This window comes from Amia ocellicauda, chromosome 4 (genome assembly GCF_036373705.1).
Source record: "Amia ocellicauda isolate fAmiCal2 chromosome 4, fAmiCal2.hap1, whole genome shotgun sequence".
NCBI lineage: Eukaryota > Metazoa > Chordata > Actinopteri > Amiiformes > Amiidae > Amia > Amia ocellicauda.
This window is the reverse complement of record NC_089853.1, coordinates 39,692,957-39,716,288: the sequence shown is the minus strand read 5'-3', so window position 1 is coordinate 39,716,288 and position 23,332 is coordinate 39,692,957. Positions and strand designations below refer to the sequence as shown.

The 23,332-nt window shown below is 48.7% G+C and overlaps 1 protein-coding gene across 3 annotated transcripts; it reads left to right on the top strand.

Annotated features, from left to right (window-relative positions):
- On the top strand, positions 1-22,455 carry arhgap40 (Rho GTPase activating protein 40). 3 transcript variants are annotated; one of them, XM_066702149.1, is made up of 15 exons: positions 1-241; positions 12,084-12,283; positions 12,529-12,767; positions 14,155-14,248; positions 14,427-14,578; positions 16,675-16,840; positions 17,121-17,212; positions 17,417-17,494; positions 17,614-17,773; positions 17,940-18,022; positions 18,230-18,436; positions 18,778-18,921; positions 19,204-19,352; positions 19,595-19,650; positions 20,084-22,455. In XM_066702149.1, exons 1-15 carry the CDS (start codon positions 135-137, stop codon positions 20,188-20,190), a joined length of 2,034 nt encoding a protein of 677 aa, XP_066558246.1. In that variant the 5' UTR covers positions 1-134; the 3' UTR covers positions 20,191-22,455. The 3 variants fall into 3 exon arrangements, with proteins under 3 accessions (XP_066558246.1, XP_066558247.1, XP_066558245.1); XM_066702150.1 differs by lacking the exon at positions 1-241 and adding an exon at positions 5,058-5,141; XM_066702148.1 differs by lacking the exon at positions 1-241 and adding an exon at positions 7,683-7,951.
- The last annotated feature ends 877 nt before the right edge of the window (positions 22,456-23,332 follow it).

Here is a 23,332-nt window from a genome sequence, read left to right as displayed (position 1 = left end):
ACAACTTTTTGATAATTGTATTTTTTTTTGAACACTGATGAATTGTAATTGTAATTGTACTCGCGTGTCGCTAAGCTAGCGTTTTGCGTTGCTAAGGGCTGCCCGACGTGTCGGTGTGCGCGCGCTGTGCGGTGATGTCGCCCGCACGCAGCCCCGGCCTCGCGCGCACAGTGCCATCGTGCAAGAGGAGCGGAGGAGAGAAACGGCACGCAGAGATGGTGGCGACAGAGCAAGACATCGGGTTGGTTGTGTTTTGGTCATGTTTGTTTTTGCATTATGCTATTTGAACTTCGTCATGGATATATATATATATATATATATATATATATATATATATATATATATATATATATATATATATATATATATATATATATATATATAAATGATATAGAAGACTTATATCAGAAATGCTTGTATCAGAAAACTGTAACTGAATCAGTAATGCTTAGCTGACGTCCAACAGGTCTCGGTATTGCTGAAGTGTGTGTGTATATTTTCCCTGACAACATCAGGGATGCATTTCGCAAGAGCTGGAGGCGACAGTGTTAATGCCGGGGATCTCTGACAATAGGTACACGTGGAGAATCGCAGCAGGCACGACAGCAGGTGGTCAACGGCAAAGTGCAGTAAAAGCATTTATTTATTTATTTATTTATTTATTTATTTATTTATTTATTGGCTAGGCTGTCTTCCCGTAGATCTTATTATCTGTGCCTAAAACAATTGGCCAGTTATTAGGCGTTATGGAGGCGAATACAGGTGTTGTACTATCATCAACTTAGTGTTTAGTATTATTTAGTATAGTATTATTTAGTATAGTATTACACTTTAGCAAAGAAGCATTTACAGGGTTTGTGAATATTATTGTTATTGGTGTTGTTATTATTATTCAGGTTTTGCAGTGTATGTAGCCTATTATGTGGAGGAGAATCATGGGGCTTTTGATGCCAGCTGTGCTGTTAAAACAGGTGCCCATGGAATAGATGCTCTGAGATGGTGTCCTAAATCTCAGGACATTGCCTTCCCTCCCTGCCAGAACAGCCAGGCCGAGCGAGTCTGGGGGCCTGCTGAAGGGAGCGCTATCTGTGGCATCTAGGGCTTTGTCTCTGTGACCTTGTACCACAATGGATGGGCAGTGATGTAGACAGATAGATAGAAGCAGGACGGAGCTGCTGTCAGTGTCCTGTCATTGTCTCCAGGCAGCCAGGGTGTCCTTGTCCCTGAACTCAGTGGGGATGGGGGTGGGGGGTGTTGTTGTTGGGGCGGGGTGGGGGTGGAGTGTGTGCAGCTGACAGCGTGTTTATCACAAATTAAGCAGCATTCTGGCGAGAAGCAAATCTCTGGTTCCTTCGAGGTTAATCGACTCAGCACGTGACACTGGAGAACATCTCGTGAGGGGCTGAGACCAGTTTTCTTCCTCCACCTCTCTCCCCTCTGGCCCGGGGCCACACATTCGCTTTCAATCCCTTTTCAGTGCTGTAGTTACCTTCCATTACGTCATCATGATTTATCAGAGCTGTAGGAACCAAGACTGGGGGAATCGAAGCACCAGTGTCACACTGGATGAAACACAGGATTCAAGCACAGCGATAGCTATATTAACCGACTTCATAATTAAGCACCTAAACATGATCGCACCGAAAAGGGGAAACGTGGGGGGAATCATTTAACTGCTGCACCCAGCAGGGTCCTGCATACTGTTGCTGTTCCCAAACGCGCTTGCAGGCAGTGACAGTATGAAGCCTGCTGTCCCTCAGCAGGCTAATCCACAGCTCACATATGGTTTGTGAGAGTTTATCTGCCAGGCCCTCGTCAGCCCTAAGCTCTGAGCCCCTGGCGCTCTGCTCCAGTAAGAGGATGTGGGGCTGGGCACAGCAGGTCGGCCCAATCAGTGGCAGAGCTTTACAGAAACAGCAGCGTGCGTCATGTCAGGGGCCGTGGTGTTGTAGTTTGTCTTTTTCCCACTTGTGTTTGTTTATTTGTTTATTTATTCACACGCTTCCTGTGAGGTAGTCTTATACACGTCTCCTTACAGTCGCTTTATGGAATCCGAGACTTGATACAAAATTAAATAACAACCCCAAAACAAGCTATTAGAAACGGGGTTGACAAAAGCTCTGTGGTGAGGCCCGGGGTTAGAGTCTGTTTCCTGCCCCAATGACTGCAGGTCCTTGGGAAAGCCAAGACTGAGTGTGGGTGCTGTTGATGGCGCCTCCTCTGTTATGACGATGTCTGTCGGCAGAAGAAGCAAAGCAAAGTATTCCTGTGCAATGCCAATCCAGTACAGACAGTCATGTGTTTAACCTCTCCCTGCCCACACAGCCTGTTTTATGCAAATTAAATGCAAAACGCCCCCCGTTCTGCTTTTGTTTTACATTCCTCCATCTGAGAATCACAGAGCCAGGTGGGAGGGCAGGAGCGTCAGAGTCAGTGCAGTTGGGGCCATGTTCCATCAGAGGCACTATCTCAGGCTTTGGGAAGTGTGCTGCTCACGAGAGCCCAGCATCGTGCACAGAGCAGTCCGAGCAAAGCAGCTTGGCCAGAGAAATAAATTGGCAGTGTGTGTGAGTGTATGAGTATGTGTGCCAATGATTGTGTGTGTGTCTATAAACAAGCCTCCTTATCTTAAAAAACAATGTGGAGGATCGCTGTCAGGCTGCGGTGGAGTGGATGCAGTAATCTGGAGAGGGAGGGGAGCAGCTTGTCTTTGGGGGAGTGTGTGTATGTGTGTGTGTCACGGCTAGCCTGGGGAGGTGACATTTCTTTATTTTAACCCCTGGTGTACCCCACTTTGTGATGGTGCTGAGCCTGGCTGGCCCTGTTGCTGGTATCCTCAACCTAATCTGACCCCTAAACCCCAAATCACTTTTGCTCCCTGAGCCCCGCGGGAGATGAGTTTGGCACAAGCTCCCCTTAAGACCATGGCCAGCGATTACACAGTGTGGGGTAACAGTGTTGCCACAAACGTGCAGCCCCCCTGTGGCTGGCTCCTGGTCTAATCGTCATTGCCTGCTCACAGGGGCCCTTGCTCGGGTCAGCTGCCCCACGTTGCTGTCAGACTTGGGCCATTATGTGTCCTAACTCCCATTTAGTTTAGCGCACAGGATAACAGGCATCTACCAGGCTCTGCGCTCCTGCAAGTGAAGTAGCCAACTTCAATCTCCTCTCTATTACAAATTATTTCTCAGATTCCCCAGCACTTTGTCTCTCTCTCACCTCAGTGTCAAAAGCAGTGAGTGCGGCATGGCCAGAGAGAGGCCGGTTCCCTGAGAGGATTCAGGGCTGTTCTTGTTCTTAGATGCTGATGAAGTGTCTGCGCTCACCATGAAAAAACACTCTATAATAATTACTTGTGTGCTGTCTGTGCCCGCCAGGGGTTTTCAAACTCAATTACCCTGGGGCCGTGTTGTCGGCTGGCATTTCTTCTAACCTGGTTCCCACTCCCTTAATTGGTCTGATTAGCTAATTTGCTGGATGGATGTAAAGCTTCTCTACAAGCCTGCACGTTCTGCTTAAATGTAGTGGCACCTTGACCCAGATACAACATTTAAACCTGCGAGTGTAAAAGACCATGAAAACAGAACCCGAACATATCTGCTTGATCACATATCCCAATCAGCGAGTTGGGCTATGGAAATGTGTGGGAAGCCTGATTTGAAAAGCATGCTGACAACATTCAGAAGATCATGATAGCCGACACAAATACAGCACAGCAGAGAGAGAGGGAGAAGTTCGCCAGCAGGAGGACTGCACTACAGGTTGTAATCTCATCAATCTGATCACTCCCTGCCTTTCCGAGAAGAAATGCTTTGGGTCTCTGCAAATGATAGCTCACTCTGCCGTGCCGGGAGGTCACCTTGACCCCCTCTGTCAAGCGCCTTAAATCGCCTCATCAAGCAGGCTCTGGTAACCGCGAGCGACGTGTGCCTGCCTGCCTGCCTGCCTGCCCCACTGCTACCAGGTGGTAAGAGCCTTTAAAAGCACAGCGCTTCCCTCCCAGCTGAGAATCCAGTGCAGTTTGGAGGACCCCGTGGCACTTTCCTCTTGCATTGTGTTGCGTCGCCTCCTTCTGCGGCTGACCCCGCGAAAACCTCCTTGGGGTAGAAGTCCCTGAGGGGCCATGACATTCAGTCCTGGCTGTGTTGTGAAATACGCCATCAACACAGTGCAGAAATGACTTTCTCTTTTTAAGCAAGGTGGAAACACCCCACCCTCCCTTTTCCCTTTCTCTTCCCAATTTCATTGCACAACAGATCCCCCCCACCCCATCAATCTTAGATCAGTCTTGTCCTCCTGGGCTGCCTGTGCTGTGTTAAACTTTCTGCTGCACAGGAAGTGGCTGCTTTAGCATGTGTCTTATTGATGCACACATGCAGTATGCCTCCCTGACCAGCAGGTGTCTCCATTGCAGGTCACACCGGCCACCAGTGAAGTCAGTTTTTCCAGTACTGTCTTCCTGCCCTGCCACTAATCTGTACATATTGATACAGGAGAGGAAGTGAAAGCTGCCTTATTAAACATGAGCGACTTACAGATACTGTAAACAGTATATAATAAAAAGAAAAACATAACACACATTAGTTCATGCATTTCTCCATCAGACTCCAAGGCCGAGCTCTACCAGATTTAATCCCAGACCTGCTCTAGAGGTGTTTGTGTGTGAGTTTGTGTGTGTGTGCATGCTCCATTTTGTGCTCCGTCTTTGTGCAAGAGAGAGGCCTGGCCATTGCAGGGCCAGAGGACAGGGGGCTGGCAGGACTGATGTTGTCATTGTCGTTGCTGTTGCTGTCGTTGTCATTGTGCTGCCGCCCCTGGGAGCAGAGCAGCCAAGCATGAGGGCCCCGCGGCCCGCAGCCAGGTCCTTCCTGCCTCAGGATGCGGCGCTCTGACGTGTGGCCGGACTGGCCGGGCTGTAATGTGTTTATGTGCTGAGAGGATTACAGGGAAGCGGCTTGCCAAAGGAGAGCGGAGAGGGGAGGGGGAGGGGGAGGGCAGGGCAGTAAGGGGGGGAGGCAGCTGCTGTTTCCTGCCCTGCTCTCAATCTGGGGCAGAGACACCGCAATGCCGTGGGGGAAGAGGGTCTGCCAGCCGCGGGAACCACAAACCTGCACCAAAGCACAGGGCCGCTCACACACCAGGTAGGCACTCGGCAGGGGATGGGATAAGTCGCTGGGGAGAGACAGAGCGGTTGGACGTGTGCGTCTCAGTGCTTGTGGTCGGTTGGTCAGTCAGAGCCTGTAGGAGTCCAGCTGGTGAGTCCAGTCCATGCTGCTGGGGTGTGTATACGTACTGATACAGAGTTGAAGAGAGAGATCCCCTCTCTCGCTGACCGTGCTGCACTGGGTAACACTGCAACTGCAAGCCATGCTGGGTATGGCTCAAAACCCCAAATCTCCAAACTAGGAAGAATGGGATGGAATTATTTCTTTCTTGTTTTTTTTTGACAGAATTTGTTTTTCTTTTTGGGGGGGTTTGTTAGTTCTGGAAGTAATGGAAACTTTCCATTAGATCGGAGCTCTGGCTGTGTGGGGTTTTTTCAATTTTATTTTAAAGCTCTTTAAATCCTATATTGCTTTACTGTCCTGTTGAACTGCACGGATCCTAAGAGGCTTACGGGGCTGTGCTGGACATGAAGGAGTCACTCCATGGCCTTTAGATGTTTCCACTGGCCATTGCATGGCTCCGTTGTGGGGGTCTGTTGCATTTCTTAAACAAAACAAAAACCGCAACAAGGATTGTGTGTGGAAGTGGGCAAGATTCCTTACGAGAGAGGACAGGCATGCAAACTAAACCTGCAAAACACTACTAGGAATGGCTTGGGCAGCAGGGAGCAGGTCAGAGCGTGTCTGTAATGGAGGGGTAGGTGGGTGGTGTAACTCCACTGAGCAATACGGCCTGAGTGTTGATGCCCCACTGGCATGTGAGAGAGACCCCCTGTCCTGAGGGAGTAAGGTGCTATAGCTCATTGTATAGGGCTGTGTTACATGGCCTTCACTGACCTGTGGCTGCTTGACCACAGTGTGCAACAGGCTGGGTCAGACTGACTGTCCACCTTACAGTGACCATTGCAGTGAGCGGCCATCTACTTTATCGTTGTAATGATATAGGTTGATATACAGTATATAAGTTGTAAGTAGAGCGGTTCAGTGTTTGGCCATCAGAGGGCACTATGTAATAAAGAAGCACCTACTGAATAAAGAGGCCAGTGTGTTATAGCAGCTCATGTGTGTGTCTCCGTATTATTACAATCGTGTTGATGATTAATTCACAAATAGAAATAAAAACAAATTAATTAACAAGCAAACGCATAAATACATCAATCAACAGTTTCACCCCCAACCGCTTTTTTACTTTGGTGCATTTGTGAATAGGCAGGTTATAAATAAGTATGTTTCTTCCTGTTGGGAACCTACAGCAAAAACCAGGAAGACCAGCAGGTAGCCTGCAGTGTCACATAGGATATTTTAAATCATCAGAGACGTGAGGGTGTTATTTCTGTATATTTCCTTATTAAAAATGGAAGCTGCAGGACAATGGAGAGACTAGCAGACACACTGAAGACACACAGACACCGTGTGATCCTGAGATCCTGAGCCACATATACTTCCTAGTAATATGGGTTTTGGGGGAGGGGGGAAGGCATCTGCTATAAGTAACAAATAAATAAATACATACATACATACATAAACTGTGCTTGGATTTGCAAGGATTACTGTTTAATTCGCTTTTGAGAGGTGACTAACTTTCCTCAGCGAAACACAATGAGATTTAAAAGAAACCGCAGTGGATTTTGTTTAATCTGTGGCACTGAGATTTTCCTGGCATGTGTAGACTGTGTTGCATAACGACCAAGGCCTCTCTTTGCCCAGTGTCAGAGGCAGAGGCTCTGCCTGCTGGGAGTGCACTGACCATGCCGGGGAGAGAAAGGGAGAGAGGGAGAGAGGGACAGAGCCTGTGAGGAATGCTGGTGAGGGAATGAAGAAAAGCCAGTTCATCCTGCAGTGCTTCCTGTCCCGCAGCCTTTGTTTTCGCACTGGAGAGGCAGAGCGGAAACCCATGCATTCGTATCTGGAGTATGAGGATGTCATAAAAAAAAAAGAAAAAAGAAAAGTATGTATGCTGTGCCGATTGATTGCTGTGGAGACAGACAGGGATGCATACTGTTGTTACAGCGGCACAGGAATTCACTGCTTGTTGACGGATGTGAAAATGTCACTGATTGTTCTGTCAGACGTCACCTGTCGCTCATCTGTGCGCCTATCTGTGCCGCCCCCATCCTACTGCACTGACTTGTGGGTGCGAAATGGCACACACAGTTGCAAAGCTGTGTGCAGGTGTGAGGCAACAAATGGTGGTGCGATTGTTGTCCATAAGTCTCTCGTCGCAACACAATCAGTGTGTCAGCGATTCTGCCACTGGAATTTGGAAAAGTTTCGAGACAGACACACACATACACACTATGTACATCACAGACTCCTGAAGACTGACACAGGCCACAGTATCTGAGCCCTCTCTTTGCTGTTTGGTGCATGCTGGACTGGAATCAGCCATCGTGAGAGGCAGCAGTCACAACAGGCAGGCGTGTCTCTGAAAGGTGTGGATGACTGCTGAGGTGTAAAGACAGACAGAAAGAGAGGGAGGGTGACCGAGAGGGAGGGAGGGAGGCAGGCAGGTGTAGTAGCAGAACGTCAGTCTGTCACTGCTCTGGTGGCTGTGCGGAGCTGAGCTGTGTGTAGGCTTTTGTGTCAGTGTGGTCGAGGGGGACATACGGTGATACCGTTGAGCGTGACTTCCAGGACCCTCTCTGCCACATAATAGCCCCCCCTGGATTGGCCATGGGAGGCAAAGAGGAGTTTGTGGCCCGGCTGCCTCCCTACAGGTGCTCCGCACCCAGAATACAGCTACAGCCCAGACTGCGCTGGAGGCCCATCGGCCTGCTGAGCCCCAGGTACCCTCCGCCCGCCACCTGTCTCTCCCAGGCTCTCCTCTTGGGGATCTGAACACACGCTGCTGCCAGGGGCTTCCGAACCAGGCTGTGCTTCACCCATTACCTGGGCAAATCCCCAGGAGCAACAGGGTGTCAGTCACCCTGCGTTAATATCGAAAATATCGAAACAGGCCTAGAAAGTGCTCCGATGGAGGAGTGCACTTTCTTTGGAATCTCGTAGCCTTGAGGAAAACCCCTACTTGGAGACTCAGGGGTGGTGTTTGCCAGGATTCGCACGTGAGACTCGCACCCCCTGGGGGTACTGTGCTTTGTCACATTTTATATGGGGTTTGAAAGTCAGGCATCAGGAGGGAGGGCAGGGGGCCCTATTATTGGGAATATGGGGGCAGATAGGTTGTGGTGGTGGTGGTTGCAAGGGGGGGCTGAGTTTTTGTTAGCATGTTTTGTGCAGATGTGCCTCAGCTTCAAGGGCGTTCACTGTTGCACTGGTGAAGAACCGGGCTGTGTGCGGTAGCTGGTTGGCTGCCCTGGTGCTTGTGCTGGTGCCGGTGCCGGTAACGGTCAGCTACCCTGCCTGTAGCAGGCACCCAGAACAGCCAGCCTGTGTTTGCGAAGCCGAACCGCACTGCACAACACCAGGGACCCGAGAATGGACAAACTGGACAGAGCTTTCAGTTCTTCTAGAAATCACACAGCTCTACAGGGGTCACTTGTCAGGGCAAATTCTTAATTGTAAAATGGGAAACTATTCTGGAACTTTTGAAATAGAATTAAAAAATAAATTATGACACCACATGAAATGGTAAAAGAACAAAATAATAATAATTATGATATAGATGTTTATACACATCCTGCTCTTGAGAGAGATTTGAGAGAGACAGAAGTATTGGACGGCCATTGAGAGTCAGATTGCATGAGAAGAATGTGTTTGAAACAATACTCATAGCACCTCTTTACGAAGAGTATTCAATTACCAACATACCAACATGGTTATTTCTTACATTTGTAAAATAATAACTGACCGTCTTTCTTGTAAACAGAACCAGTGGCTGACGTGTTGACAACACTTAACAGAAAAACCCTTAACGAGCGCATCGTGCTGTCAGAGTCAGACCTCCGGGACCAGCAGTAGCAGCACTAGCGTCACACAGGCACGATCGGCATGTGCTCTGACCACCCACTATAAAATCCTCCACTCTTGCCGTGTGGCAAATGTTGAAAAGCAAGACTGACATAGAGGGGAAGAAAGAAAGAACAAAAAAACCTGCATGGCCGGAGGTACAGAAATAGCTGTGGGCGTATGTGTCTGCAGCGCATACCGAGGCTGTGAGGGAGTCGCATACCTGCAATACCTAGAAATGTGGAGAGAGTGTCCCGGGCTTTGCGCCTTCCCAGCAGCACTGCAATCCCGGTCGGCACTGCGAGAGAGGAGAGGGGAGTGCAATGCACACACTGACTCAGTGACTGACTGCATGCTGCAGGTGGGGGGTGACAGACTCCAATCCTTTGGGGGGTGTGACCAGAACATTTGAAATGTGGTGGCCAGATGTGTCCCGTAGTTAGTAAAATACTGTTTTATTGGGAACGTATTTTACATTTCAATAATATAAACAATCAAAACAAATTTAAATACTTATGATTTAAAATTTGTTAAAATCAATATTCTAAAATCACTTAAAAAAATTAAAATCTTAGTGATTCACGTAAACAAAATACTGAACTTCAAATAAACAAGTGCACAAAACAATAAAACGAACTAGTGATTAAAGCAAAAACTGCAAACCAACAACAAAGGTCAAATACATTGAAATTAACTGAAAATGCACCGGACAAATCAAAAAACAAATAAAATGATAAAAATAAAAAACAAACCAAAACAGTCCGATTCATTTAAAATCAAAATCCTAACGGCCAATGTATTTGACAAACGAAAAAAACAGAATAAAACTAACCAAAAAACCCAAACAACAAGTGCTTTTAAAAACAACTAAATCTTTAAAAACAGTTCAAATTCGATATTTAAAATTCATTTTAAAAGGCAATCATTCATAAAAGGATTAAAAGATCTTGGACTCGGGCTCCAGCAGGGGGGGATGGCCGTCCCCGGAGGTGGGTCCCATCATGGGATCCTGAGCTCCCCCAGATCTTGTATTTGCCAGTTCTTAAAGGCTTCCTCCTTGCCCCTCTGATGGACCTCCAGATTGACGTAGTCCCTGACTAGTACCATGCCCCTCCGCGCGATGACAATTGGGTCCAGCTACTGCTTGTTAAACAGACAGATGTTCCGTCCCTCCCACAGGGCCTGTTTCACTGCGCAGACAACACGCCACCAGCACCTCAGGGTAGAAGATGTCAATCCCTGGCTGGACCATATAGGATCTGCTGGGCGGTCGCCTGCACAGGAACTGCAAACCTGTGGAGGAACGGAGAAAACAGGAGCCAGACCCTGTAGGCGGAGGGGCAATCCCTAAAGATATGAGCCTCCGTCTCCTTCCCCAGGCAACCCTTGTAAGGGCAGATGTCATAAGGAGCTATGCCCCTTCTGTGCATGAACACTCGGGTGGGGAGACACCGACTCACAGCCATCCAGGAGACATCTTTCTGCATATGTGTGATGCAAACGTGCGTAGCGTTAGCCCAGATAAACCGGCAGGTTTCGGGAGGGAAATCTTCTATCCGGCTGGTCTCCTGGGTAGATCTCATCTGGCTACAAATGGTCTTATAATCCCAGGAGGCCAGCACGACTTCATGGAGGCCTACTTCGAGCACAAAGCACGCCTGCACGAGTGCGGCCTGGTGTTATCCATGGCGCAGAGGCCGAATGGTCTCAGGCTGCTGGCAAAATAAAAGCGGTTCATGAAACTCACTTTCTTGCCAGCAGCCTGGATGTCCCGTAGTTAGTAGTTAGTTAGTAGTGCCGACGCGAGTGGGAGTGGGAGTGGGGTGGGGGGTTGCTGAGAGGCGGGGGGGTTTGTGCTGATGAAGTGCCATCCCGGGGGGGCTAATGGAGTGCTGACTGAGAATCTATACTACGTGACGCAAAATTAGCCAGCTTTACAGCTTATTCAGGTGATTGACAGGGAAGCAAGTCCATCCCCTTAAAGCATCATAATTCTGCATCAAACCTTTTATTTTTTTACTTTGTCCTGAAAATTGGAATGACAAGTGGGGAGCCAAGCTTCACAGCGGTGTGGCTGCGCCCCCCCCATCCCGACCTTGTGATTCTTTTACTGCTGATAACGGATTCACGGATTCACTGTCGAGGTGGCAGGCCCCACAAAGCATTTCGGAGTCTGGAGACAGATGGGGAAGGCACACTCACTTCGTTATTGTCAATTATCACTTTATTGACTGTGAGGGAGGTGGGGGGCCAGGTTAATTGAGAGACAGTGGCCACCTGTCTTAGTGGACATTCCAGCATAGTTACTCAATGAGAGAGAGAGGCCTATGAAATACAAAGCAGATCCCGTGTCTCTTTACATGTTTGCTGTTGTCTACTCTAAACATTTTGTTTTCTGTTTTGTGACAAAATGTTAAAGCGTTCTATTTCAAGAGGGGTTGAAGCCACCAGAAATGTTAGAAAGGACAGCAGTGACACCTAGTGGCCAGTGTGTTGTGTGTTACCATTAACTCACAGCATTCCATACATAACTATGAATCACCATAAACTCCTATACTTCAACTTTTAATATATGGGGATGTTTACTTATGTTATTCCTGGAAAAACATTACAGAGTTGGTTATAGCTAGGAATAGGTTCAGGTTATATTGTTCCAGGAACAATTGCTACATGGTAAAATCAGGTTGTGCACTTTTGACTGCATGTTTTTATTTTTGCTTGATTTCTTAAGGTGCCTTACAAAGCACAGAGCATACCAGGCCAGCGGTGGCCCCTCCTGGACCTCTTATTCTTGCCAGTGAGGGTTTCAGAAGGTTTTAGCCGTCGCACTGGACACTGTGTGGCTACAGTTTCCCATCTTGGCTCAGGCACATTGCTGAACTATCGTAGGCATTATCCATTTATCTTCCTCCCTCTCCCTCAATGACACACCAACTCCCTCTCCCGTTTCCTCTCTCCATCTGCCCCTTTGCTTCTCGCTCACTCCCTCTCTGTCTCACTCTACCCCTGCAGGGACCCCAGCCCCTCCGAGATGAGCCAAAAGCCCTGGGCCAGCCCAGCTGACCAGACCGCTGCCATCCACACACCCCCTCCTCAGGAACGCCCAGACAGTCTGTCCTTCAGGGACTTCTGGACCGAGGTGGAGCACATCCGCCAGGGAAGCAGCGACAGCGAAGCGGACTGTACGGCACGGGACTCCAGACACACGGAGGGTATGGCATATTGCAGCTGGGTGGGGGGGGGATCTCAGCAAGTACTGGGAGAAAAGAAGACCTGTCACCATCAGGGGGATCTTTTCATCAGAGCCAGGGGGGGCTTTTCTGGAGGTCTGTTTCTTTATCCCAAAAAAATAAAGTGCCTCTGAAAGGACATGACAGCCACAGGGCAGTGTGTATTGATTCTGTCTCTCCATTTCTCTGTTTGTGTGTACATGTCTGTGTTTATGTTCTTGCTGCAGAAGGGGAGCAGGAGAAGCAGTGGCTGCAGGATGCTGGCCTGTCCACTTTAATCAGCGAAGACAGTGAGGACGTGGACAAGGTGGTGTTGCTGTCCACCCTGACCCGCACGCAGGCCGCGGCCGTGCAGCGCCGTCTGGACTCCTACACCTGCTCCCTGCGCAAGAGGAGCAAGCAGCCCCCCCGTGACGTAAGGGACATCTTCAGCCACTCCACCAGCACCCAGGAAGACAACTCACAGGTGAGAGAGAGAGAAGGAGGTGAAGGTTGAGGTTTGGGGGGATCAAGTGGAGCAGGAAATGGAGGGAGAGGGAAAGGAAGAAGAGAAAGGGAGAAGGAGAGGATGGGAGAGGTTGAGGGAGAGGGTGAGGGTCAGGGAAGAAGAACAGGGAGATGGAGAAGTGGAAATCCAAATGTCAAATATGAGTGTATTCAGAAAACTGAGCACCTATGACCAGACGCACATTACTCGGCTGTTTTGTTAAAAGTTAACTAATTAATTCCATTACGAAAAGAAAAAATCCGCTATTACATAGTGTTCTGTTCACACAGATTTAAAATATTTCTATCATGTCTGTAAGAATCCCATGACCAGACGCAAAATGACGCAGACTCATGAACCTACACGCAAAATGTGACAGCCGTCACAGGACAGGAGTCGTGCTGGGACATGTTCTGCTAAAAATACTGTGGGACATGACTGAACTGGCATTCCAGAGCCCTGACTGATTTCTGATTCAAAAACCCTGAAGGATGTGGACGCCCTCTTTCCGGCATTACGACTGAAGAACAAGGGCACCACATTCAGCTGCTGACGATACACCGTCAGCCCCCCTGCTGACACCGCGCAATAGACACTGTCAGCCCCCCCTGTTAGCTAGAATAAAACACCGTCTGCACCCCGCCAACTAACATGAACGAAACACCATCATCAACCCCCCCCCCAAATCGTGGACAAAATACCATTGCATCGATTAAGGTTGGCAAATGATGTGGTGCCATCATAAGGGGCTGTTTGCAGAGTTAAAATTAACAATGGTGACATAAATAAATAAATAGTAACATATGATCAGTATGAGATCACTGAGCAATCTTTAATTCCCAGAATTGAGCAAAAAGGCAAAGGTGGGGCTGTGCGTGGTGAGCAGCCCGCTCAGGTAGGCTGGCTCCTCCCTGCGGCCCAAAATGATAAGAGACTCGTCTGTGTGACTGAGATGCACACTGGTGGCTGCACAGCCTTTGAAGACACTTATGCTGTGGAAGAAAAGCATTTTTCAAAACACGTTAGTCTCAGTGGGTGTTTTAGCTCTAATTCAAACACATTTTTAATTTGTTATTTTATGTATTTATTTGTATTCATTGAGTGAACAACACATAATATCTTATGTTTTCTTAAAATAAATAAATAGATTAAAAACTGTATGGCAGCACCTTCAGTACTGTGTTCCTGTGGCGCACTGGTTGCTTCAGCAAAATCCGTCTAAAAGCAAAAGGTAATAATTTATTTCCCTTCCTCTCCACCTCTCTTGACAGGTTGCTTATCTTTTTCCAGACACACGCAGTCGCTTACAGACTCCCTGCCTGACCAGGCCCTGTCCTCTGAGCGCTCTGCCCTTTCTCTTCCACAGAACTCTCTGGCAGAATCCCAGGACTCTGTTCCGGAACTGCGGACCCGAGCCCCAGACGGCAGAATGGACAGCCAGGGCAAAACACCCCCAAAAGGTAATGCCTGTCTGGGCTGCACCACCCTTTAAAATAATATTAATATTAATAATCACTATCATAATTTACAATAATCTTAATACATTATTATTGTTAACTATTATTATTATATTAACTATCATTATAATAGTAATTCATAATAATACTACTACTAACACAGGCTGTGTGTGTCTCCCAGCTGTGAGTGTGGATTCACAGGGCAGTGTGGCCAGGGAGGAAGTGTTCAGCACTGACATCGCCTACTGTGAACAGGCCGCCATACTGCTCAAACAGGCCAAGCAGCCCAGGCCTGGCCCCTTGCGCCGGCGCAGGGATGAAGGCGCTCTCACAGTAAGCACTCCGTCTGTCTCTCTGTCTGTGTCTCCCTTTCTATGAGGATATAAGTACAGAAGCGATCACAGAAGGCTTCTTTCGATGGCTATCAATCACTTGCCCAACCAAGTTAAAAGGAAAATAAAAATGACAACAAACACAGTGGAGTCCAGAGAAAAGGTTTCATGTTTTTCTGAGGAACTCTGACAAGAAATACTGAGCAGCAGCTTGGACTGCATGGGACACATCGACCTACAGCAAACAGCACCGAAGAGAACGACACTTCTGAAGTACTACTGTAATATATTATATGTACTGTGCGTGTGTTTGTATGTGATACAAATTTCAGATTATGAATCTCAATAGGCAATAGGCATACGATTTCTTGTGATTTAATGTAAATGTCCTAATAAATGTGCTTCACTTTTGGGTGAATTGTATAACAGCACTTTTAGACTTGCAGAACCGAAGATAGAAAAAGGGAAATATATTAATTTGATTCCCCATTGAATGAGCACATTTCTAAATTATATTAGAAAGCTTTGGGTTAAGATTACTTATAAATATAGAACCGATCAATAGCCTATATACACTCACCTAAAGGATTATTAGGAACACCATACTAATACTGTGTTTGACCCCCTTTCACCTTCAGAACTGCCTTAATTCTACGTGGCATTGATTCAACAAGGTGCTGAAAGCATTCTTTAGAAATGTTGGCCCATATTGATAGGATAGCATCTTGCAGTTGATGGAGATTTGTGGGATGCACATCCAGGGCACGAAGCTCCCGTTCCACCACATCCCAAAGATGCTCTATTGGGTTGAGATCTGGTGACTGTGGGGGCCAGTTTAGTACAGTGAACTCATTGTCATGTTCAAGAAACCAATTTGAAATGATTCAACCTTTGTGACATGGTGCATTATCCTGCTGGAAGTAGCCATCAGAGGATGGGTACATGGTGGTCATAAAGGGATGGACATGGTCAGAAACAATGCTCAGGTAGGCCGTGGCATTTAAATGATGCCCAATTGGCACTAAGGGGCCTAAAGTGTGCCAAGAAAACATCCCCCACACCATTACACCACCACCACCAGCCTGCACAGTGCTAACAAGGCATGATGGATCCATGTTCTCATTCCGTTTACGCCAAATTCTGACTCTACCATCTGAATGTCTCAACAGAAATTGAGACTCATCAGACCAGGCAACATTTTTCCAGTCTTCAACTGTCCAATTTTGGTGAGCTTGTGCAAATTGTAGCCTCTTTTTCCTATTTGTAGTGGAGATGAGTGGTACCCGGTGGGGTCTTCTGCTGTTGTAGCCCATCCGCCTCAAGGTTGTACGTGTTGTGGCTTCACAAATGCTTTGCTGCATACCTCGGTTGTAACGAGTGGTTATTTCAGTCAAAGTTGCTCTTCTATCAGCTTGAATCAGTCGGCCCATTCTCCTCTGACCTCTAGCATCAACAAGGCATTTTCGCCCACAGGACTGCCGCACACTGGATGTTTTTCCCTTTTCACACCATTCTTTGTAAACCCTAGAAATGGTTGTGCGTGAAAATCCCAGTAACTGAGCAGATTGTGAAATACTCAGACCGGCTTGTCTGGCACCAACAACCATGCCACGCTCAAAATTGCTTAAATCACCTTTCTTTCCCATTCAGACATTCAGTTTGGAGTTCAGGAGATTGTCTTGACCAGGACCACACCCCTAAATGCATTGAAGCAACTGCCATGTGATTGGTTGGTTAGATAATTGCATTAATGAGAAATTGAACAGGTGTTCCTAATAATCCTTTAGGTGAGTGTATATATATCAATATTAATAAGTTGTGATTATAAATACATCACATACATCTGTAAGCAGACCTAATGTCATACGTAACTGGTTTGTTTGAGCAGATTTGTTCAATTCCCGCCATGCATTTCGTTTAGGTCTCCTTTTTAGCCACATATGTGAATGCACTAAAACCTCAACTGTGAACGGGGTCAGAAAAAAAGCTGGACTAAATTTGAGGCGATCCAGGGCCGGCCTAATAAGTGTGAACGGGGTCATCTGTCTCTCTCTGTATGTCTAGGCACTCACTCTCTCTCCCTCCCTCTCTCTGCAGAAAGTGGTGTCTCCGCAGTGCCGCCTCGGCGTGACCCGGATCCAGGACCTGTCTGCCCAGGACATGAAGAAAGTGCGGCAGCTCGCACTGATCGACATGACGGCACTGTGCGACCTACTGGAGCTCGACCTCAAGCGGCACAAGATCGGCAAGAGGAAGATCCCGGGTAAGCCCCTGGGAACCAGCACCCTGACCCCTGACCCCTGACCAGCCCCTCCCAGACTCAGCGTCCGAGTCTCCACCGTGTTCCCCCTGGCTGTTTAAAGTTGAACTGGCTAGCGATGTAGGGTCAGTGCTGGGGTAGGAGCTTGGGTCCAGCAGAGACAGTGGAAGAGCTGGGTGTGATTAATCCCCCCACAAACACTGCATGGTGGGGGGAGGGGTCTGCAGCAGTGACAAAAGCGTGCCTCGCTGACCCTGTCCCCCCTGTGTGTGTGTCTCTGCAGAGAGCTCGCTGTTCGGGGTGCCCCTGGCCACACTGGTGGAGAACGACCAGAAGATCAAACCCAACATCACTGTCCCTCTCATCCTGCACAGGGTGAGTAGCCCCCGCTCCTATGCCCCCCCGCCCCCCCCGCACGCTCTTTCCCTGCCATACATCAGACCAGCTCACCTGTGCAGCAGCTTCCTGGTCCTGGATTACCTACGTGCTCAAAACGGCAACTGTGAGCAAATCAAGTTTAGATTAATGGACATACACAGTGCCGGGCTGACCCAGGGTGGACTCTCTCTCCCGTCACAGCTGCTGTCCTTCCTGGAGAAGAAGGGCCTGGACTCAGAGGGGATCCTACGAGTTCCGGGATCCCAGGCACGGATAAAGGTAAGAGGCCCAGAGGTCAAGAGAAGATGATGTTTGCCAGTCATGTCCTCCTCCTGCCCCACACCTCCCCCTCCTGCCCTGACCGGTCGCTCTCTGTTGTTGTCGTCCCCTGTGGCCAGGTCCTGCAGCAGAAGCTGGAGAGCTCCTTCTACAACGGGGGCTTCAGCTGGGAGGAGATGAGCCCCAATGACGCTGCCGCCCTGCTCAAGAAGTTCATCCGTGAGCTGCCCACCCCCCTGCTCACGGCCGAGCACCTCAGCACCTTCAGTGCCGTCAGAGGTACGAGCCCCCGTGCTCCACGTGAGGCATTGATGGGCTGATTGGTTAATTAGTTTCTAAATTGGTTATTGGGCTATCCATAAAAAAGGTGTGCAAAGGGTCATGACAGCCTGAGATCCTCCCACACCCCCTGCCCAGTCTTTGACATGTCCTCTGTGATTGACAGACATCCTGGACCTGAAGCCCAAGCTGTGGGTCCTCAACCTGCTGGTGCTGCTGCTGCCTGAGCCCAACAGGAGCACCCTGAAGGTGAGACACAGATGCTGGAGAGAGGGAGAGGGGAGAGTGAAAGGGAAAGGGAGGGGGAGAAAGAGAGAGAGATAGAGCAAGAGAGAGGGAGAGGGGGGGAGACTTGGGTGTCTGGGGGGATTGTGGGGGGTGACGGTGCATCCTCGCCCCCCTGCCACCCCCACCTCCCTGGCTCTGGCTCTAACACTACCCGTGTCTCCCTGGCAGGCACTGCTGGATTTCCTGAGCCGAGTGGTGTCCCACGAGCGCCGGAACCGCATGAGCCTCTGGGCCGTGTCCACCATCATGGCGCCCAACCTGTTCATGCACAAGGCTGTGCCCTGCAAGCTGGCGGAGGGCGAGGAGAAGGGGCAGGCAGAGCTTGCCGCCGACGTCATGCGGCTCCTTATCCGCCACCAGGACCTGCTGTGGACGGTATGTAACCCATGCCCTACTCCCACCCCACTGACCACCCGCCTCTCCACTGCCCACTCCCTCCTCCACACAGTGCTCTGTCTATGCCCCACACACCCCGCTCCCGTGTAACGAAGGTGCCCTCCTTTGGGCCACAAACCCCCCACACTGTAAACCAGGACTCCCACACGGGCTACACCACTGGTTTAGTATAAGACTGATGTCAGAAAAATACCACAGTGCTATCCTAAGATCATGTTTTAATTGAACATGTAAACAAAGAAACAAACAAATCGGTTACACAGAGCACATAATGCCCCCTCACCCCACCAAGTGACGGCCGTGGTGTCTCCCCGCCACAGATCCCCAACTTCCTGATGAGCCAGGTGAGGAAAATGAACGAGAACAGCAGCCGCCGGTACCAGTTCTATGACAGGCGCATCAAGAGCCTGCTGAGGAAGATCCACACGGAGAGCCGTGAAAAGCAGGACAAGAACACCTCCGAGGTGAGTTACCCCCCGCACAACACTACACAACACTTCAGCTGACTGCACTCAGCGCTGACCTCTGCACAGTCTGACCGCCCTCTTACCCGCTGAGGTCAGGAGAGTCGCTGGCTCAGTCACACTCCACAGCATTGCCCACTAGAGTGAGGAAGTCCAGATCTTGGGGGGTGAATTGTGATAGGAGTAAAATGCACCTCTCTGAATATGGGAGGAGGTCATACACAGACCGACAGACACACAAAGACAACTCAGTCTGGGTTTCCCCTGCCACTCTCCCCGCAGCCATGCCGCACAGTGAAGATCCAGTTGGGGGAGCTGCTGAGCAGCACCATGGAGGTGCGTCTGAGCATGGACTCTCAGGCATCCGACCTACTGACCCAGTTCCAGCGGGACCTGCGCAGCTCTGAGAACGGCAAGAGCCTGATGAGGAGGTGAGGCCCCTGGACACTCTCACACTTAAACACAGTCGCACACTCACACCCAGACACACACACTCACACTGCAGCACACTGATAAACTCACTCCCTCTCACACTCTCTCACAGCCTACCACACAGCCCAGTGCCTCAACCCTTCAGAGGCTTAGAGTTGACTTGTAGTTTTACACCCTTTCTCACTGCGCCCTGCAGCATAGCGCCTTGTTTAAAATGCACCGTATCTCCCCCCCCCGACAGTAATGGCACCATCGTCTACCCTGACTGCGCCATCTACGAAGTCGGAGGCAACATAGGTGAGTCCACACTGCCTGCTCGGTCTGGTGTAGATTGTAGGCAGGGATGAGAAGAGATTAACTTCCATGTTCTTACACACTCAGCCGTGCTGGGCCACTCTTCAGTTTAATGCAGCTGTTACAGGAATTGGGGGTGTGGCTCAGCCTTACTGACGTGCAATATCTTCAGTTTAAAAATCAATTAATTAATCAAAATGACAAGACAGCCTGAAGACCTTCTGTCTGTCACATACCGCATAGGAAGTGTCTTCAGGTGATCGACCAGCGGGCTGCCCAAGTGGTTAAGACGCCTGCCTGGCTGTGATATAATGTATCATTTGAGTGCAGGAAGATGTCTGCTTCTCTGTGACACACACAGTGGATGCTCTTGTGCACTGTAAGCCTCGGGGGGCACTGTGTGTAACAGAGACTGACGATGATCCCCTTGTCTCAGGTGAGCACTGCCTGGACCCCAACACGCACCTGCTGGACCTGTACAACAGCAACCCCAGGGGAGAGTGGGTGATCAGGTTGAAGCCCGGGACCTCGCGGGGTCTCTGAGAGCCGGGGGCTTGATGGGTCTGCGCTCTGGCACTGGACCCGGGGCGGTGGCCACGGTCACTGCCCAGGCCGCCAGGACAGAAGGGACTTCAAGGCAGGAACAGGGCAGGCATCCCTCTACCTCGGGAGGCCTTTTCACAGAGAGCCCAGGCCAGGCAGCAACAGAGAAAGAGAGAGAGGAGTGAGTGATCCCAGAGCTGAGAGCTACTGGGAGACATCGAACACTAACACATTGTTCCTCCACGTCTCTGTCCTGTACGGGTCTGCCTCTGCTCACCACTGAGGGGACAGACTGGCCTCGGCCCCCCTCCCTCCGTCCGGTGTTGTGGACAGCTCGGCCCAGGGGAGCTCCACACACACATTCTGGGTTCTGGGGAGAACATTCCAGAAGAAGCTGGCATTCCGTCGCCCTGGGCACAGAGGTCCCGAGCAGCCGGCCAAGGAACTGTCCACTGCTTGGGGATGATGAACTGGAAAATAGATCGTCAATGGCAACTGTACCAAAAGAAGCTGGACTTCAATTTTGTGTTTGATTTGGCGGTTTGTTTGTCTTGTATTTTGTTTTTTTGAAGGACAAAAATTACTGTTTTTATTATTTATGAATAAATACATAAACCATTCTTATAGCAATGTCAACTTAAAACAAAAATACATACTGAAAACTGAGGGGGTTCCTTTAATAGCTGTGTAAACTGTGAGGTGAGCTCATAGTGATTTTACCTTGTGGGAAATTATTTACAGTTTTCAGGGAAATTACTAACTTAATTTGTGCTGTATGACACCAGCTGTGTTATTTTTCTTGTTTCCTCTGTGTGTGTGATTGTGGGAGAGATTAGCTCCCAGTTGACTAACCCCTGGACTGAATGCCCGCCCGTGTGCTAGTAACCTTTCAGTGGTCTGTATGGGTTAAAGGGAGCAACAGGGCGGAAACTCTGCTCCATTTGTTACAGTTCATTACAGGCTTACATACACACACTCAAACACACACACACAAACACGGCAGCTCCTGTGCGCGCGGGGGGCAGACCGTGCGGTTTCACTTTCAGTATTACGGCACAGAATGTCAGCTGAGCCACACGGTTTGTCTTAATCACTTCGGTGACTGTAATCGTTCATCTTCATCATTTCCGCTTCAAATACAAAACAAGGAGAACCTGACGGTCCTTGCGTAAGAGACCGAACTCCAGTGCGCAGGTTGCCTCCTCCGGGTTCTCGCTCTGACGGCGCTTCATCGGACATCTGTGTATTATTGGCTGTCACTGGGGCTTGGGATACACATGGCTGCTCGGACACAATAACCCTTCCGCTGCTGCCAGTGAGCAGAAGTAGGCCACTTTTAACACAAGCCCAGAGGGCAGTCTCTGTGCCCCTGGCACTAGCACCCCGGTCAGTCTGAAACACGGCGTGCGTTTGGCACGGAGACCTGGCGAGATGCACCATTTCCCTGCGCTAGTGTCGTTCTAGTCATGTGGTTATGCTTCTTATCTCGTCTTTTGCATACTATTAAATAAATGTGTAAATAAAGGAAAATGTTTTCTTTTCCCAGGAGAAAAATTTATTCCCAAGCTAAGTGATTCTCCACCCAGTGGTTTTACATTTTGTATTGTTACCATTATTTATTTTTTAATTAATATATTTTTTTAAGGGGGGTGAATTATAATAGGCCTGAAAAACACATGAACTGTGGAAATAAATGGACGTCCAAAAGAAACTGTGACAGACATGGATAGAGCTCTTAAAAACAAGCAGACAGGCAACAAAAAAACTTGACTACCTTTGTTCTTCATAATAGATGAAATCACCGCAAAGTAAATACACTACATAGTCACACCGCTGCACTTACAGTAAATGTAAATCTGCGGTGACTCAGTGAGACTCAGACAACAGCGGCCTGCCTAACCCTCCAGTCTGACTGTTAACTCCTGACTCTTGTTCCACATTACTAACCAAGTAGCTGTGTCTGTGTCTGTTTCCTGCTCCTGAGGTGTCTCAGAGCTGCGTGGCTGTGATTCTGTATATATTACAGCACCACATATATTACATATACATCCATACATCTACATAGCTGTACAGTTTTCAATACTTTTTTCATTTTTCCTCCTAGATGAAGTTGTCTTTGTTGTTGGTTGTCATTAATTTTTGTAAGTGCTTTTGTAAATTGTAATGAATGAAAATGCTCACGACAAGCTTGTACCGCCCCTACGTAGGTATGTATTTATGTATATATGTATGTATATTCATAAAAATTAAAATAATTCACATGTACTGTGGATCAATGTATTTTTTTTAAGTGACAAAAAGGAAACATTTTAGCTACGCCCCTGAAGAGGTAGAAGATACAAGCTTTTATGGAGCATATCTACGATAGCACATGATATATGTAAAGCGCTACAATAAAGTGCACATTTTAGGTGCAGTGCAATATATATTTTCTGTTCATAAGGGCTCAAACAAATGTCTTGAAAGAAATAAAAACAAATAAAGTGTGCAGGGCTGTCCCACACAGCTACTGCAGCCTGCAGCCCTTCAAAGCGGCTCTCATTCCTTGTTGTGCTTTGAAGGGTGGAGGTAATCTGGTGATCATGCTGCCCCAGCTGTTTGCTGCAACACCTCTCCACATAAAATATCGCTGGCTGGGGTAAGGATCAGAGTCCCAAGCACACTCAGATCTCTGTTAAGGTTGGGGTCACGTTTCTACTGCGTGAACCGAGTCGTGGGGTTGGTTGGAGGCTTGACATTTTAGTGCCGAGTGTTTTAGTGTTGGAGGAGAGCACCAGTTACACCACAGAATGCAGGATTTCTTTCGCAATCCATTCAACTCAATAAAGTGTTGTGGGCAAGTGTTGTCTGTTGCTGGTGGAACTGGAAAAGGTTTGAGGGGATCCACAGCCTCAAAAATATCCCTGAATACACTCACTCACTCACCCACTCACTGAGGACTCAGGTCTTGCCTACAGACAGCACATATCTCTATTCCCGTGTGTGTCACTGTCCCAGGGAAAGGCCATCCAATATCGAATCCTCACCACACCCCCTCAGTCTGGTCAACAGCCTGACCACATACAGCTGCAACTCCAGTGAAAACAAAGATGGGCTGTGGCTCATTATCACACATCTCTCTCTCTCTCTCTCTCTCTCTGGA